We start from the raw sequence: 18,093 nt of genomic DNA on the forward strand, positions 1-18,093 counted from the left end.
TGCATTACTCCATAGATACTCCTTTTATCGCATTCTACTACACTGATAGTTTAAATGCAAAATACCAATAAAATATATTGGCAATGAAGCCCACAAAAGCATATTTGTGAAGTTTAAACTGTTAATAAAAGATCAGTTTCAGAAAAACTTGTGGTTATAATTGTAATTTATTGATAATTATCACTTTTAATTCAGGTGGCATTTTCTGAAAATCACACTGACTTTATATACATATTAGGACAGCTATTGATGGATGGAAAAGTACATAGGTGACCCAAAAACAAGTTATTATTTGCATTCTATCATTCAACTATGGCAAATTATGTAAAAGTGAGACATAAGATTGGTGTAATAAAAGGTGTGGTTACCATAACAACCATTAAAATCCATAGATCACTTGTCAACATTATGGAATTTATGCTAATTGACCTGGACCCCTTGGAAGTGTGTTTATTGTGCACAGCTGTCAAAACAAAGCAATTAGGGTGTTGTTTGCATCATTATTTATGATGTGGATCAACAAATTTTATAGAAAGTGTCTTTGATCAGTGCTTCTTATCAAAACATTATGTAATTAATTAATTTTATGATCTATGAAGTTCTGTAAGTTTGGTAGGGGTGTAGATTTTAATGATTAATTAAATGGGTTTGCTTATTTTGAAAATCACTTAATATAGACCTTTCTAGTCTTTCAGTTACCTTCAATTAATAAAATTGTGCATTTGTAACAGTAAAAATATTTCTTTTCTGTTGTATCACATGCATAAAACAGCTAAATTATAATAATATTGTAAGGTCTTAGGTTTGTAGCTTTCTATTGTGAAAAATAGTTATCACAAAATTATGAAAAATATACCATCAGAAAGGAAATTTAATTCTAAAAATAAATTATGTTGGACACTAAATGGTTAAAACAAGTATTCATAGACTAAATTTGATCCGAGTAACACAGGTATAAATTTTGCATTTTTCTCCAATAACCTGTATGGAGATAGTGTACAGATAATGCTACTGAGTGTATTGGGTATCAATAATCAATACTATTGTATCTGTATGGAGTAAAGGGTTAATAGTATATTAAAATATTTAATTAATGACGACAGCGCCTTGTATTTAGTTTGTCCATACCTTCTAATTTATTTCTTTCATCGAGGTTCATTGGTCAAGCTTCATGTATAATACGGTCAATTTCATTGGTCATCATTATGTATTTAAGAGGCCCGCCAAGGTTTTCGTGCCAATTAGTAGTTTCTTTGTCAGAAGTGTCACAAGCAGAAAAGTTTTAAAAAGTTTCAAGTCATTGTTATTAAGGTAAAGAAGAACTGTTTCTTAAGTTATTGTTTTGCTTTTGCTTTGTTTTATTGGCTGTTATTTGGCGGGTGTTAATGGAATTTGGACAGTTTAGTTAAACACTTGAACTTTACCTTACAAATGGATTTCATTTCCATAAGTTGAACATGTGATTATTACTATGTAAGCAGTTGTAGCTTATAAATTTATAATCTGTCTTTGTTTATTGAATCATTTGATCAAATATATTTTGAATTGTGACACATCTTAAAATCATTAAATTTATTAATATTTTTGGTATTGTTGTTTCTGAGTAGTAGTTTTAAGCCAGGAGTTAATTAACAGACTGCCGATTTCACTAAATCACAGAAACAAAACAAAATAAACATTCATAAAATGTCAGTGAGGCAAGTTTATGCTTTAATGTCAACATAAATTCATTTTCAGAGATGAAATCATAACAAAAACTTTGCACATGCAGAGTTCTGCCGAGGATTTCAGCATGATGGGCCCATGGCCCATCTACCCTGAAAACATGGGGCCATCAGGGGTTCCACTAGACCTGAAAACCCAAGAGTCCCAGGACCCTTGGGTTTAAATTTTGAAGGGTCCTTTTTCAAAATACAAGAGTCCTGCCCCAACACATCGATACAATTGACTATATTTTCTTACATAGTAATACTAGGTAATTAATAGCTACTAAACCAAAGAACATGTTACAGCATAATAATTTCTGTTTCAGGTCATATAATCTCATATTGTAAATTAATATTTATCAAAATTCATTTTAAAGGTGGATAATCAGATTTTGGCCATGTAACGGATTTGTTCGAAACTTTAGCATCTGATCATTTACACTCATTTATGTTCACTTAACACTTAATACAAATTAGATTTTCACTGGAGGTATTTTTAAAATTTCATTTTCCTATCCTGGTTGCCCAACCAAGATAGAGTTATTTTATCATAAGTATAAATTTGATAAACATACTTTGCCTAAGGAAATGTATAAATATTAGACATATTGTAATATATTTGTAAAATATTTGCATTAAAAATTATGTATTTAGATGGAATTCATTAGAAACGCAAGTTTGAAAAATTATTATTACCTCCCTTTGCCTATCTTGGTTGCGCAACTAAGATAGATTGGAAATAAATGAATTCAGAAGCTACACACAGCTTTTAAACTTGCATTTTGGTTCAGATTGTTCAATAGTTGATATGTCTATCAAATGCAAATGTAAAACTAGACATTGTATCGAAATAAAAAAAAATACCCAGCTTTTTATATGCTTTCCAAATTCATTTAAATTTTTGTATTTTCTTGTTGAAATTAAGGTACGATCATTAAACAATGGTCTAAATTAAAGTTTGCATGAAGAAATCTTGCAAGGCACTTTTTACATGCTCGGTAATCAGCTGGTCGCTTATAATTACGATAATTTAATAATTGGCGCCTTTTTTGTCAGTATGCAGGCTCAATACCGGTAACGCTTTATCAATTAATGTTAACACTTCATTGATTCTCATTACCTATGTGCACTCGCCGTGACGTAACTTGCTGATAAAGAAAAATCAGCGCGGCATGTCCATAGGATGAAGGGCGGGATTTAGCAGAAGATCAAAGGCAGGAGGGCATGACCGCGAGTGTTTATTTTGCACGTGTTTATCGTGGAAATAGTTTTACTGTAGGAAATGACTGATAAGAGGAAGGATTATCAAAGGAAAATGTCTCGGGTCCCGAGTGACGCACAGGCAATTATCATGCCGGGTCCTTTGAGCGTCTTTTGAAAATCTCCCGGGTCCAGACCCGGGGTCCCGGGTCAAATGGAACCCCTGGGCCATTCTGAAACTTCTGGGGCCATTCAAAAAGAACCAATTTTACATTAAAAAGACTTTACATTTCTTATGCATTTTTTTTAAAATGTAAAACTATACACAAAGTTCATGCCATTTATTCTCTTTTCCTTAATAACTTAAACATGTATACTCAACCAATAACTTCTTCTGAAAGCTCTGTTTGTCTGATGTTTTACTCTTACTTTTTCGCTCTACTCAAATTACTTGACTGGGTGGGGGTCAGATCACTCTGTGATTCTGGGGTTGTTGTTTAATGTTCAGCGACATATGTAGTTGAATCGTCGCTTTTGTTCAATGTATCATTTCTATTTGTATCTTTCCCCAATGTAACTAGTCTGGTTCATTTTCTTAGGGGCAGGAGGACTGAAAAATTTGTGCAAAATCGCTTTTCCTTTCAGTGCGGCCGCCATTTTGATACAATTATGGTGCAATTATCACGACACATTATTTTTTCAAATCCGTCACAGTGATCTCCCCTGGAGGCATGTCTATCTACCGTGCAAGACCGGCAAACTAGCGATTGTTATCGGGTTCGAGTTTCAGATTTTCTGGCGCGTCAAAGGCCCATCGACGCGGAATCTGCTGCGCCATTCATATTTTTTTTGCGCCAATGGCGCAAAAACGCAACCTCAGCAGAGCTCTGCACATGTACCAGGAAACATTCCCAACTGATTTCAGTTTTGGATTTCCCAACATCCCCAAAGTTCTAAAATACGCAGAATAAGTTTGGTCGAGTCAGCGACAGCAAGTCAAAATTTATCACGCTGAAACATCCTATTATTTGGACTAGTGGAGTAGAGGTATAGACCTATTGAAAAATTATCACAATATTGTGACTAGCGTACAATTAGTTGGACTAATAAAACACCATATTTAGTTATGGTATCCAGAACACTGTTAGTTTGGTATGGAAGTTTTCCCCAATTTACACTTTCTTTAGAGTAGTGAATAGTTTAAAGTATTTTCCAGATTTCTTTGACTTCACTTTATGGCTTTGCCTTATTCCACACTGACTATGTCAGTCGACATATATTTCAATGATTTTCTAGTCTGTTATCCACAATAACTAATGACATACAAATATGTAAACAACGTTTGGACGAAAAATGAAAACACCATTCCTGCTATTTCAACATCGTTTTATGATTTGCACTGTCACTCAATTTAGGAAAATGATATTCTATATTAGAAGCAGTGAAATTTGCTTTCGATGGTTCTTACCAAATAAAAATTCAATGTTTCGTCATTTTGAAATTGGCCACTAACGTTTTTGTATTTGACTTGGCGCCATGCAAATGGCGAAAAATGGCGACATAATTTGAACTCTCGCGATATTTGCATTCGAGAATTGAAAAGATTATAAATTCCGTGCTTGTGCCGTACCTTAGGTATAAAACTACTAAATATTTAATGACAATTTACTTGCAGAGGGATAGTGTTACTTTTAAGGGTAACAATTGCTTGTTACTTAAAATACTAAAAGTAACAGTAAAGAAAATTATGAAAAAGCCAGAGTAACCCAGACTTTAAAATAATGCAAACACCCTGTTTATCAGTATTTGTGATGAAACCTTATAGAAAACCATAGAATATAAATAATTTCTTGCATACCAGAATGGGGCTAGAAAACTCCATCTTACACTCTGGGGTGTGAGCTGACTCTCGTGCTTTAATGGCGGATAAAAAACTACATCTATTTAGACGATTAAATATGCAGTAATTCATAGTTTATTACATAAACGCGAGATAGAAATCAAATACCTTGATAGTTCCTCCTTAAATTATTTCTTATAGTATATTTCTCAATTCCAAAGACGTTATTTCATGAAAAATACATAACGTTATGCTGCAAAATGATAAAACAAAACCGGAACTAAACATCGTTCTTTGTCTTTGAAACGTCATGACGTCTTTCCTCTTAATGGACGTTGATTTCCCACCCTTTTTAAAATATGCTAATGTAAGAAAAAAGTGCTATAAAGAAAGTCTTTCGTTTTATTTCATTTTTAATAATTCTACCACTGGCTGTCGGTGTGGATGGGAATATCTGACTCTCGGTTAACTATTTACACAGAAACTCGACAGAGCCTAAACAGTTACCTTCGAGCCGGATATGCCCATCTTCACCTGCAACCAGTCCAAGAATCTGATATTATTGACATACATGACGTCTCAAAACTAGGATATGCTTTATAGCAAAAATGAGTCATCAATATATAGATAATAAAGTGAACACAAAGTGGAATGACTTGTACATAAATAGTTAAACTGAAAATTCCAGAAGAAGCCTGTGCGACATGAATCGTTAAGAATGAATAATAAAAATGTCAGAGGAGGGTAGAGCGAATAAAAGATTTAACATCTGATCAGCGACGTTAATTGACATAGATATTTAGATACAAGGTACATTGAACTTTGTGCACGAGTTATTTTCAGTCAAACAACAGAAAACAGAAATTAACAAGAAACAAAGTGGCAAAAAGGAAAGATAAGCGGATAATTAAGGCATATTACAAAATCTAAGTTACAACGATTAAGGGTAGTTTGACTAAAATGACATGGTTATATAATTAAAAGCAAATTTACATAAACACAGAAGCATATAAGCACAAACCTGTAAAAATGAAGCACATAAGAAAAATAGTATTGACAGACATATAAAACAGTGTAAGATAATAACTGTATAGAAGGTGCAAATCTTGGCAACACGGATATGCGGATGTCTTTAAATTGTGTTTGGTACTTGTAACAAGTGCAAATATTGAGTTCTGTTCAACACCGGCTGGAGGGCGCGGACGGTAGCATGAATTTCCACTACCGTCAATGAGCAGGCTCAGTCAAACCGAGCCTGAAACATTTTCATTTTGTCATTGAGCGAGCTGTAGAGTTTCCACTTTTTCTATTTTAAGAAATATATAAATATACACTATAAACTGAGCAAAAAGGCATTGTTTTTTCCAAGTAATGAAGGCTGTTAGCACGTCCATAAAGGTTGATGCGGCATATAAGCTCCTTCCTCTTGAAAGTAAAAGAAAATACATACTTTTTTTATTTGAAACAGCACAAAACAAACAAGCAAAGCATTGTTTCTACTGCAACCAGATCTCGGCTCATACTGACGCTTGAATGTCTAATCTGTCCAACCAGTGTATCCTCCAGTTGACAACAGATAGCCTTCTCTATGGCAAAAAGAAAAAAAAACAAATGACATCAGTGTCTGACAGCAGTAAATGCAGACTGAAAACATGCCTGTACATAAAAAGCAACGAAAAAAGCAAATGCGAAAGAACATTACAAAGGAAATAATACACGGTATACTAAAACTTTTAAAGAAAGAACAGAAAGCAGGTGCAAAGGAGGACAGCTCAGGAAGCAATACATTTGGCAGTTCCTGTGATATGCAGGCTCCATAACCTCAGATCCCCTTTCTAAATTCCAGTTTGTTTAGTTCTGTTCATTGTTTTCTCGTTTAGGGTAAACCCATTATTTTAACTGGGGACCATACGCCGCTTTCCATGGAATTATATGCAAGTGTATCATTGAAAATTCCATGTGCACCGCCGTATGAACACATCTGCGGATGTCTCTAAATTATTTTTGTACTTGTAGAATGTGTAAATGTTGAGTTCTGCTCAACCTGGGACTAGAGGGCGTGGACGGTAGCATGCCTCTACCGTCCATGAACAGGCTTAGTCAAACCGAGCCTGCAGTATTTTGGTTTTTGTCATGTTGAGCGAGCTGTGGAGTTTCCACTTTTTAGCGTGAGCTTTTGTGATCGCATTTTGTCCGTTGTCCTTCGTCCGTCCGTTCACAATTTCTTGTGAACAAGATAGAGACCACATTTTGCAATCAATTTTAACCAATCTTGCATACAACTTGTATTGGCATAATATCTCGGTTCCTTTCGAAAACTGGCCAAATCCCATCATTGGTTCCGGAGTTATGGCCCCTTAAAGGGCCAAAATTTGCTATTTTTGGCTTGTGAACACGATAGAGACCACAGTTTTTAATAAACTTTAATCAAACTTACACACAACTCGAAATGGCATAATATCTCGGTTTCTTTGGAAAAGTGGCCAGATTCCTTCATAGGTTCTAGAGTTATGGCCCATTAAAGGGCCAAAATTTGCTATTTTTTGGCTTGTGAACACAATAGAGACCACATTTTGTAATCAATTTTAATCAAACTTACACACAACTTGTACTGGCATAATATCTAGGGTCCTGTCGAAAACTGGCCAGATCCCGTAATGGGTTCCAGCGTTATGGCCCCTTAAAGGGCCAAAATTTGCTATTTTGGCTTTTGCAGCCATATAGAGACTTCATTTTTGGTTTGATTTGAAATAAACTTGCAAAATATCTTTAACAACAAGAACTCTTGGATGCCATGATGAATCTGTTAGATCCATTCATAGGTTCCGGAGTTACGCCCCCCTGACTGGCCCCTGAAAAAGCCAAAATTTGTTAATTTTTACCTTGTGAACACAATAGAAGTGACATTTTATGTTTGATTTTAACCAAACTTACACACAACTTAAGACACAATAAGATCTCGGTTCCTTTCGAAAACCGGCTAGATTCCATCATGGGTTCTAGAGTTACTGCCCCTGAAAGTGGCAAAAATTTGATGTCCCCCTTCGAAGAAGTAGGGGTATATTGTTTTGCAGATTTCGGTCGATCGGTCTGTATGTAGACCAATCCGTTTCCGGATGATTACTCAAGAACGCTTAGGCCTAGGATCATGAAAGCTGATAGGTTGGTTGGACATAACCAGCAGATGACCCCTATTGATTTTGAGATCAGTAGGGCAAAGGTCAAGGTCACAGTGACCCAAAACAGTTAAACAGTTTCCGGATGATATCTCAAGAACGCTTGAATCATGAAAGTTGATAGGGAGGTTGACCATGACCAGCAGATGACCCCTATTGATTCTGAGGTCAGTAGGTCAAAGGTCAATGTCACAGTGACCCGGAACAGTTGAACGGTTTCCTGAAGATAACTCAAGAATGCTTGGGCCAAGGATCATGAAAGTTGATAGGGAGGTTGGTCATGACCAGCAGATGACTGCAAGGGTAAGGCAGTGGTTCCAATTCTTTTCATACACAGAGCGTCCCAGAACCACATGGGGCTGATCAAAGGTCAAGGTCACATTGACCAGGAACAGTTAAACGGGTTCCGGATGATAACGCAAGAACCCTAAGGCCTAGGATCATGACCAGCAGATGACCCCTATTCCCAGAACCACATGGGGCTTATCAAAGGTCAAGGTCACAGTGACCAGGAACAGTTAAACGGTTTCCGGATGATAACGCAAGAACCCTTGGGCCTAGGATCATGACCAGCAGAGGACCCCTATTGATTTAGAGGTCAGTAGGTCAAAGGTCAAGGTCACAGTGACCCGCAACAGTTAAACCGTTTCCAGACGATAACTTGAGAATGCTTGGGCCTAGGATCACGAAACTTGATAGAGAGGTTGATCATGATCAGCAGATGACCCCTATTGATGTTGAGGTCAGTAGGCCAAAGGGCAAGTTCACATTGATCTGGAACAGTTAAACGATTTCCGAATGATAACTCAAGAACGCTTGAGTCTAGGATAATGAAAGTTGATAGGGAGGGTGGTTATGACCAGCAGATGACCCCTATAGATTTCGAGGTCAGTTGACAAAAGGTCAAGGTTACATTGACCTGGAACTGTTAAACCGTTTCCGGATGATTACTTGAGAACGCTTGGGCCTAGGATCATGAAACTTATTTGGAAAGTTGATCACGACCAGCAGATGACCCCTATTGATTGAGGTGAATATGTCAAAGGTCAAGATCATATTGACCCAGAACAGTAGAACTTTTGTGTACAGTGACCAAATAATATCTGTTCCTTGTGCAATTTACCGAATGCATCAAGGGGGGCATTTCGTGTTCTACGAGCTCTTGTCTATTTTGGCCCTTTCAGTCATATAGAGGTTCATTTATACTTTGATTTGATACAAACTTACATAGAATGATTACTATGATGATCTCTAGGCCTGGATCGAAACTGGGTCATGTCGGGTCAAAAATTAGACCATCAGGTCAAATCAAAGGAAAAGCTATTTAACAACATAGAGGCTACATTTATGATCATATCTTCATGAAACTTGCACAGAATGTTTATCTTCATGATCTCTAGGCCAAGTTCGAAACTGGGTCAGGCGGGGTCAAAATCTAATTAAAAGACGTTAAGATTGAATTTTGTATGGCATGGCTGAACGTTTTATCTAAGAAGTTACAAATATAATACAAAAAATACCACATTTCTTTAAATTTCATTGTGAATTTATTACGTATACATAGCACTTTTTCACATAGCTCTTTCAGACTGCCAATTCAGTCTTTAATACGACAAAAGCGAGTTGCATATTGGTTTATGGCCAAAATCACCCAATTAGTGAGACATATTCCGTATTATTGATAAACGACTGACCTAAAGCGTCGAAAACACTGGGGAACATTTTTATAGCTCATGGCTAGAAGTAAGAAAAGTTTCTCATAACTGTTCCCTTCTTTATGTAGATCTGAGCTGAATCTTCATGGATCACCAAAATCATCGTCATCATCATCATCATTATAATCATCATTATCACCACCAACATTATCGTTATCAATCGCCTCACTCTAGAAGAGTATACTCACACACCAGGACGATAATTTCTGTTTTGACTGACGTTGCACAACTCAGAATAGGTTTTAGAACCGACCTTCTCTAAGGAGCTTTAAAATTTGATACAAGACCTAAACTACTAAAGAAACCAGCGTGAGGTTTTTTGGTTCAGTTGCACAATTGTTACGCACTGTACTTTGCCAGAGTCCGTATTCAGTTTTTCAACACCGGATTTTAGCTCGAATATGACAGCTTTTGGTGATGATTAAAATCCTCTTACTTTGAGCAACCTCTTGCAAAACGAATAAGTTGTGAAATATTGACACCGTATGATGTCGTTTGAAGGACATCCCAATCCAGGTTGGGGAACTTGACAAATCGTCTCTTTTATCATATTTGTTAAATGTAAGTCCAAAATGACGCTTCCAAATCTGAGGTATTAGCTTAGTCAAATTGTAAATCTTTTGTATAAATGTGTTTGATCATTTCTGAAAAATATAGGTTGTCCATATTTAAAATATCATCAAGGTACCCCGAGCTTCCATCCAAAGCTTCAATAATGTCAAACTGCGCATCAGTGGACAAACTGAGTATGAAATCTCGTTCATAACAGTGTAGGAATAAATCAGCAATACGTGGGGTGCAGTCAGTCACCGATGGGATACAAATTACTTGTCCACATGTTTTATAGCCAACTTCAATAAATATGTTATCTTACAAAAAAAACATAGCGCTTCACAAACATCAACAACACAAGGTGTATTTGTTAAATTTACTGCTAGAAAAAAATGTTTACTGGTTATTAAATCTGTCTGACCAATGAATTAAATGTATGATAGAGTTTTATAAAAAAAAAACAATCGTTTATTTTTGCGAAGGAACTGGTGCCGGCAGAGGATCTCCTTTCAGACCGGCTAAAATATTGCGTGCCGTAAGATTTGCCATTGCGTGCCGTGCATTGATAGATGCACTCCCAAGGTGAGGAAGTACTGTACAGTTAGGCAGCGTTAACAGTGGATGATCGACGGGCAATGGTTCTGGGGTTGTTACATCAATTCCAGCTGCGTGTAGCTCTCCAGTCTTCAAGGCATCGTAAAGTGCATCTTGGTCAATGAGTATACCACGCGACACATTTACCAGTATCGCTGACGATTTCATTTTCTTGAATGCTTCAGCGTTGAATAGTTTGTGGTTACTTGGATTTATTGAACAACATGCTATAACAAAGTCTGATTGTCTCAACAAGTCATCAAAGGCCACAAATTCTCCGTCAACTTCAGAGGCATAATCCTTGTGGGTTCTGCCACAGTACAGGAGACGATTAATACCAAAGGCCTTGAGGCGTTTAGCAACTTCAAAGCCTATACGCCCCAATCCAACAATTCCTACAGTCGACCCTTTAATGTCCTTTCCACAGAGATAAAGAGAATTGCTCCACGTAGATCCCCAAACTCCGTTCTTCACATCGGCCATACCTGTGACAGAAGGAATGGTTAAGCGATATAATAACAATAGAAAAGGTAATTAATACAAAACAGGCATTCAAAAACAGTAAACCTGGTTTCGACACTCGACTTCAAACAAATCAACAAGGCCGCAATCATTTCCTTATTACAAAAAGTTTACAGTTCCCAAATTGTAGACAGAAATAAAGAATACAGTACAGGAAAATTTACCACGCAATAGAAAATATATATACAAATGTATTACATAATTACGGTATACTTTAGTTTTGTTAGGAAAGAATATAAATTGACTCAATTTAAGTAAAAAGAAGAAATAATATATAAGCTAAATTGTTAAATAGGACTCCGCCGTCAGTGTAGTTATGCAGATCGAACGAAGCGAGTGAGGAAAGCAGAGCAAGAGGTGCCATTCTTGCACGTTGTTAAAGATCGAGGACATTCCCTATGATTCTGTCTGTTCAGGGTTTAGCGCCGTATTCAAACTGAATTTCAACTGTGTAACGGCGGGCTGTTAACCTAACCAATGTTGCTGGATTCTGTACACATACTAAGTAACTGCCAATGTAACCACATGAATTAGGAGTTGGGGGAGGGGTGGGGGAGGTGAATGAATGGTTTCAGACACGATGTCTTTTTATCAAATCGTCACAGAGAACATGCCCATCGTCCAAGGATCAGTTTCAAAACCTCGCGATCCGTTGATACCGTATGCGATCACCCTTTTGAGCCAAGCAGGCGGATGTTTTCCCATGAAAATCATTCTACACAGTTATAACGCAGTGATACTGTGCAATCTAAGATACTTTCTTAATTTTCTTATCGGCTGTTTAATAAATCGTTTGTAATGCTACATTATTTTCATTCATATATTACAAACGTCATGGATTGGGCACCTTAAGGATAAGTGTAACAGTAACTCTGATTTCTCAAAATCTAATTAATGCCCATACATTAATCATTGATTTGCAACCCCTTGTTCTTTGGGTTGCAAAATTATTTGATAAACATTGACATTTTATAAATCAAATACATCCGCGTAAAGGTGAATAAAGATCTTCAAAATTTGGCACTTAACAGGATACAACGATGAACATTTTGGGGGAATCTTACAGCGCACGCTTTCTTTTGGAACATAGTATAATAGTTGATTGTTAATTATTTAAAAAAATCCAAAACCTGTTACAAACTGCATTTTTGATATTTCTGAAGAGCATAATCGCGATTTACTGCATCAAATTCACACATGTGCAATGTTTGTGATAATTTCTATATGTATCTATTTGTACATGTACCTTCTTTGTGTCTCCGAGCTGTGGCAAGAGTAAGAGCTATTGCCGCTTCAGCCACGGCGTCTGTGAGAACATCGGGCGTATATCCTACTTTGACATTTCGACGTGAACATTCGGCTAAATCTAGATGATCCAGACCCACAGACATTGTTCCTATAACCTTCAGCTGAGGACCTTCAAAATAGTATGAGATCATTTTAAAACGGCATTAAGATCAGATGTGTTAGAACTTGCAACATCTAACATAAGACACTACAAAACATATTTATAAATGCTGTAGTACAGATCACAAATTTGAACAATTCACTAACCTTTACCTGTAAATAGAGAGTGGTATTTTGACGAAATGGACGGATGTGAAGGTATTAAAGATTCTTGATTCTTTGCCACACTGACCTGAAACATTTGGACCCCTGGCAAGTTTTTATAACGTGAGTCTTTGAGAGAATCACAATTTTGATAACATTTTCGTGAATAGATTTTTTTTCTACAATGTAGATTTTAATGACACTTCCCACAATTATTATATAACAAATGGTCTATAATAAGGTGAAATGAAATTAATAGGTCCGTGAGCTTTTTTAAAGATGTTTGCCTAACATGTCAATATTTTTAATATCACATTTTATCTGTAGAAAGGTAGTACGTTACTTAACGTTGCCGTTTAGTTTTAAAATGAATTTCGTTTCCGTATGCCGAGTCCAGGCTTTATTCTATGTTATTCGGATAAATGACTTTACGCCATTACTTCCGGTTTATACGTGCACGACTTCCTAAAGACCTGGTTGTAGGAAGAGACATAACCGACTCTTGCATACAATGTAGATGCTTTTACTGGGTTTAACGTCACATCGTCATAATGGCGACTTTCCAGTCCCTGTTGGTGGAGTAAGACCCCAGATGTCCCTACAGACATTAGCTAGGGAACGGACAGGCAGATGGATGGAACCACTCACCCTCAAGCCAGCTGGATGGCTTTATTAGACGACGAGCGGTTTTTTACTCACAACAGTGAGGGGTGAATAGATTTTTGATGACACTTCAATTACTGAATTTGCTAGTGACATTCGAAAGAAATATGTGGGGTCAGTAGGATAAATGCGGGTGGGGGCGAAACGTTAGCCGAATCTCCATATTTATCATATTGACCCCATATATTTCCGTGGAAAGTCATGAACAAACCCAGACAGGATTTGTTTAACTGGCCACTTATTTGTAACGTAACTCAACATGAAAATCTACTGACCGTCCACAGAAACATAGGGTGTCGCAATGTCCCACCTTTTAACAAATGAAAATGCTAGTGGTAGGTATTTGGGGGACTGGAGAAAACTACAGGCACGTCTCATCTTTAACTCTCCAAAACTATCGGACTTCTCACCACCATATTATACAGTTAACTATAATTTCAGAAAGCTTCAACAAACCTGCAGCATCAAGAGCTTCGTTGTCAATTTTTGCCGGGTACGCAAGGTGTATTGCGTCCACTCCTTTGACTGATCTCAGGAACTCTTCCCGTGGCACAGAAACCACACCGCCTTTCTTCTCGTCGTACATAGTAATTTCACATTGCTTACGGTACAGCTTTATAGCCTCTCCGTCTTCCGGTATTCCTTGATTGATGTATAGTTTAGGACGAGCACTCATATTTAACACCTTCTGGAATCGGAAAATAATTAGACTTTTCCACACCTTGAAATTATAATATGTATTTATCCGAAAACGGGGTTTAATTGAATATAATTTGACAATATCCCATAAAGTGACTGACACATTCATGTGTTGTTAATGCAAAGATAAGCTAATGTATTCATATGGTTGTCCTTGATGTGGAGTGTGTTAACATGAAGATAGCCTTCAAGATAACAACTTCACTCAGGTAGTCCAAACTGAAAACTTATCTTCATTTTACTGCCTGAAGGTACACGTAAGGAGCTAGCCAGTCTTCACCTTGTTGTTTTTTTGGTATTGGCGTAGCTATGCATATTCATGTAGGCTATGTCTAAGCGGATCACTTATTTTGAAATGTTTGCCTTTTACAAATACATTAAGAGTCAATATGATCAACATTAAAACGATTTTGAATGCAATAACGAGATGACATGTGATGACATATGTGACTTCCATGTAAGTAAATTCGAACATGTTCTAGCTATCCCTAATTGGTTTCTAAAGTTTTTATTACTGTTCGTGTAAAGAATAACTGTGTGTAACCTCTCCTAAAGCGAAGTTTTGTTTCAGGTTTTTCTTGGGTTGCTCAGCTGAGCTGATACCATTATTAGACAATATCGATGAAAATGACTTCAAAATAGAAAGTAAATAGTCAGTACAGATCGATGGATTGTCATGCCTCCAGACATGACATATGTGACTTCCAGATACATACATTCGAACATGTTCTAGCTATGCCCTAATTGGTTTCTAAATAGTTTTTAATTACTGTTCGTGAAAAGAATAACTGTGTGTAACCTTTCCTCAAGCGAAGTTTTGTTTCAGGTTTCTCTACTTCAAAGATCATAATTCCTCATGATAATTACATAAACCTAATTTGTATGAACAAGTAACAGAGGCTGCCTAGGTCTAAAGATACCACCTGAAGGGAAATAACTATTTTTTTAATACATTAATTAGGTTAATCATTAATTAAAGATACACTCGTAACTCACAAGTCCTTAATAACTGATAATAATAACTACCACAACAATTTGCTTTGTCATCATTTAAGACACAAAAATAATGCTTTAACTAAAGAATAATAGTACACTACTAACATTTAAAACCACTGAATAATGTTTGTCGTGCAGCACGGAAGTTACGTAATGAATTTAGACACTCATGATTTTGGAACAAAGGAGTCTTACGTTTTGTAGCAACAAATGCCACGTTTGATGATGAAAATCATGCTTTTAAACTGTTAATATGTGTACGAATAACAAAGAAATTATGTCCTCGACTGACGATTATCAAGGGGTGTTAAACACTATCCTAAAGTTTTGCTGATATAAGTAAAAAATAAATATATACTGTACTGCATAGGAAAGCGTGCAAAAGTTTGCAGATAGTTTATGCTAACACAAAAATATAATTTGAATCTTTTTTAGATTTTGTTAACATTGTACATTTTTAAAAGTGAACAACTGAAACTAAAGAGATTACAGTTTATAAGTGTGTAGTCACATTTAAATCTTGACACATATTAATCTGCACATCAGAAAACAATGTATAAACACAATGGACAATACACCAATTATGTACATTATCCATGTTTAAGATCGAAAGACACACATTTCAGTTCTTTCTTTAAACATTTTTCACTGCTGTTTATCTGATACATGTGCAAGAATAACTATGCATATAGATCTACATTATACTTTATTCAGAAGTATTAATAAGCTCAGCAATTACTTAGAAAAAGGGAATTCAAGAAAACGAAACAAAAAAAATAATTCAGTATCTTATATGTGTATCTTCAAACCGAAAGTAACCCATTTCAAATATTTACAAATTTCAAACATGTTTAGCAAAATACAAACTACAACATCTGAATATTTCATCATTTGATAGCTAAGCAACCTCTGTAACATGTCATTCTGTAGATCTATCCTAAAGCATTTGGAACAAAGTAAACAAGTAAGTATGACCAAACAACCCCCGGGTCTCTAAGAATGGGCACAATTAAAGTTTCATTATAGTCTGTGTACTTCGGTGAAGTATATAGGAAGAATACCAGGTTATCATCAATGTATTTTAGGTATGTTTAATGTGGACAAGTGATTTCTTATAAATAACTTAATTATAATTAGAAAAGGACCTTTAAATCGCGTGCCATTAATATACACAACCATATAGGCTTAGTATACATGGTAGTAGTGAAAACTCGTTAACTTGATTTTGCTGAAAATCGATATATAGGCTACACATTGCACAGTATTTTTAAATACGGACAATAGACAAGTCATTACTTTACATTTACATTTACAGTTTTTATGGGAATTTAAGGTTTAGACAAAGCCTCTTAATTGTGTCCCATGTCTCTTAGCTGCATTCCAGGGCGGTTTACTATTTTTTTGAATGTCTCAATTGTATGTGCACTTACAACCCTTTCTGGCAATTTATTCCGTGCATTCGCTATTTTGATGGAGAAAATTTTTTCCGAAGAAGTCCTTTCTGTAGTGTACGAAGGTTTATAGAGCTTGAGTGAATGTCCTCTGGTAGATGAAATATCAGATAACTTGAAAAACTTTTCAAACTGTATTTAGACCAGTCAAACACTTGTAGGTGTCAATCAGATTACCTCTTAAACGCCTTTCTTTCAGACTGATTCAGTGAACATATAAAACCGATCCAAACGCTCTTCATAATTTAAATCCAATCCGCCAATTCAGACACTTACCTTAATTATTGCATATTTTTGTACTCTTTCAAGTCATTCAACATTTTTCACTTCTTAATATCAATGTTAATAATATTACAAATAAAACATGTTATAGATTGCTCACCTGTTACCTAATCACTATTTTATCTGGCAATTATTTTACAAATTATCACTGCCTTTGTCTGTAATTTATGACGTATTAGACCTATATATTATTGAGAGTCAACAACTGAATTACATTTGGTGGCTTCCGAAAAAAGGGACATAACTTTGAACAGATCCGCAATTCGATCCGTTCCGTGTCAAAGGATTTTATATGTTATATAACCAAATGTATCGAAATCTTCAGAGATAAACGACCAAATATTAAATCTATATTATAGAGCAGCATATAAACAACATTGTCAAACATCTTAGAAACACAATTACTTCGTAGCGAACTAGAAAGTCAAGTTCAAGACTACAAGTTAACATTTTTACGTATTCTTGTATGAGAAATGACAAAAAAGGACTTTGAAGGAACATTACGCACGTATTAAGGTCTTTCCAACACAAGTGAGAACGGATATAAATAAATATGAATTGGTGAACCAGTCAATATCTTTAAAAATATTTGACTAACCAACAATGACAAGCAAAGCTGAAACCTAATAGTAACTTTTAAAGAACAGTACTATAGCACACTCCAGGACCACATTGTCGCCAAACAAAACGTTGTAAATTAAAAAGCTTTTTGTCTCTTTCGTTTGCATTAATTCTACGTTAACTCGTTTCAACGCCGTACATCCGTTTATTGCAACGCTTATTTTGAAAGTATACACTCCTCTGCAAACCTTTCAAATCTGATATAACATGACCGTCACAAGCATAACGTATCTCATGCTTTATGCATTATGTTTCTTATATTATTGTTTAAAGATAATAATGTCAAATACGAAACCATATCATAATCCAAAACCATTTATATAAAGTGAAATATAACTGGTTACAGCATTTCTCCCAATTGTTTAAAATATTTGAACATATATCACCTTCAGTAACACACACAAAAAGCAAGGAAAAACGTGAACAATTCAGCGTTAAATATTACAAGTTAAATGAATTTACTTTTAAAACAATACACAGGTAATGTTTTTATTTTCAACTATTTTTAACAAGTTTATGTTTAAG

The 18,093-nt window shown here is 35.7% G+C and overlaps 2 protein-coding genes across 3 annotated transcripts in view; both read right to left on the minus strand.

Moving 5' to 3' along the window:
* The window catches only part of LOC123556842 (protein Jade-1-like), a 47,006-nt gene extending 42,501 nt beyond the window's left edge, over positions 1–4,505 (minus strand). The window contains exon 1 of the mRNA XM_045347877.2: positions 4,375–4,505. The gene's annotated coding sequence lies outside the window, so the exon portion shown is untranslated. The remainder of the gene's footprint in view (positions 1–4,374) is intronic.
* A 4,941-nt stretch (positions 4,506–9,446) lies between these two features.
* Positions 9,447–17,183, minus strand: LOC123556841 (glyoxylate reductase/hydroxypyruvate reductase-like). Of its 2 annotated transcripts, XM_045347876.2 has the most exons (4): positions 17,048–17,183; positions 13,976–14,207; positions 12,552–12,722; positions 9,447–11,268 (listed from the first exon to the last, which is right to left on the minus strand). In XM_045347876.2, the coding sequence occupies exons 2-4, from the start codon at positions 14,193–14,195 to the stop codon at positions 10,658–10,660; spliced, it is 1,002 nt and encodes a 333-aa protein (XP_045203811.2). In that variant the 5' UTR covers positions 14,196–14,207; positions 17,048–17,183; the 3' UTR covers positions 9,447–10,657. The 2 variants fall into 2 exon arrangements, with proteins under 2 accessions (XP_045203811.2, XP_053399088.1); XM_053543113.1 differs by lacking the exon at positions 17,048–17,183 and having other exon boundaries at positions 13,976–14,349.
* Positions 17,184–18,093: the final 910 nt, after the last annotated feature.

The sequence above is a fragment of the Mercenaria mercenaria genome, chromosome 5, assembly GCF_021730395.1.
Source record: "Mercenaria mercenaria strain notata chromosome 5, MADL_Memer_1, whole genome shotgun sequence".
NCBI classification, from domain to species: domain Eukaryota; kingdom Metazoa; phylum Mollusca; class Bivalvia; order Venerida; family Veneridae; genus Mercenaria; species Mercenaria mercenaria.

Coding starts and splice junctions, on each gene's coding strand:
- LOC123556841 (XM_053543113.1), bottom strand. CDS start 14,327: ATGAATGTGTCAGTCACTTTATGGGATATTGTCAAATTATATTCAATT. Junction 12,723..13,975: donor CGAAGCTCTTGATGCTGCAG/GTTTGTTGAAGC, acceptor ACTATTTTGAAG/GTCCTCAGCTGAAGGTTATA. Junction 11,269..12,551: donor AGCTCGGAGACACAAAGAAG/GTACATGTACAA, acceptor CTTCTGTCACAG/GTATGGCCGATGTGAAGAAC.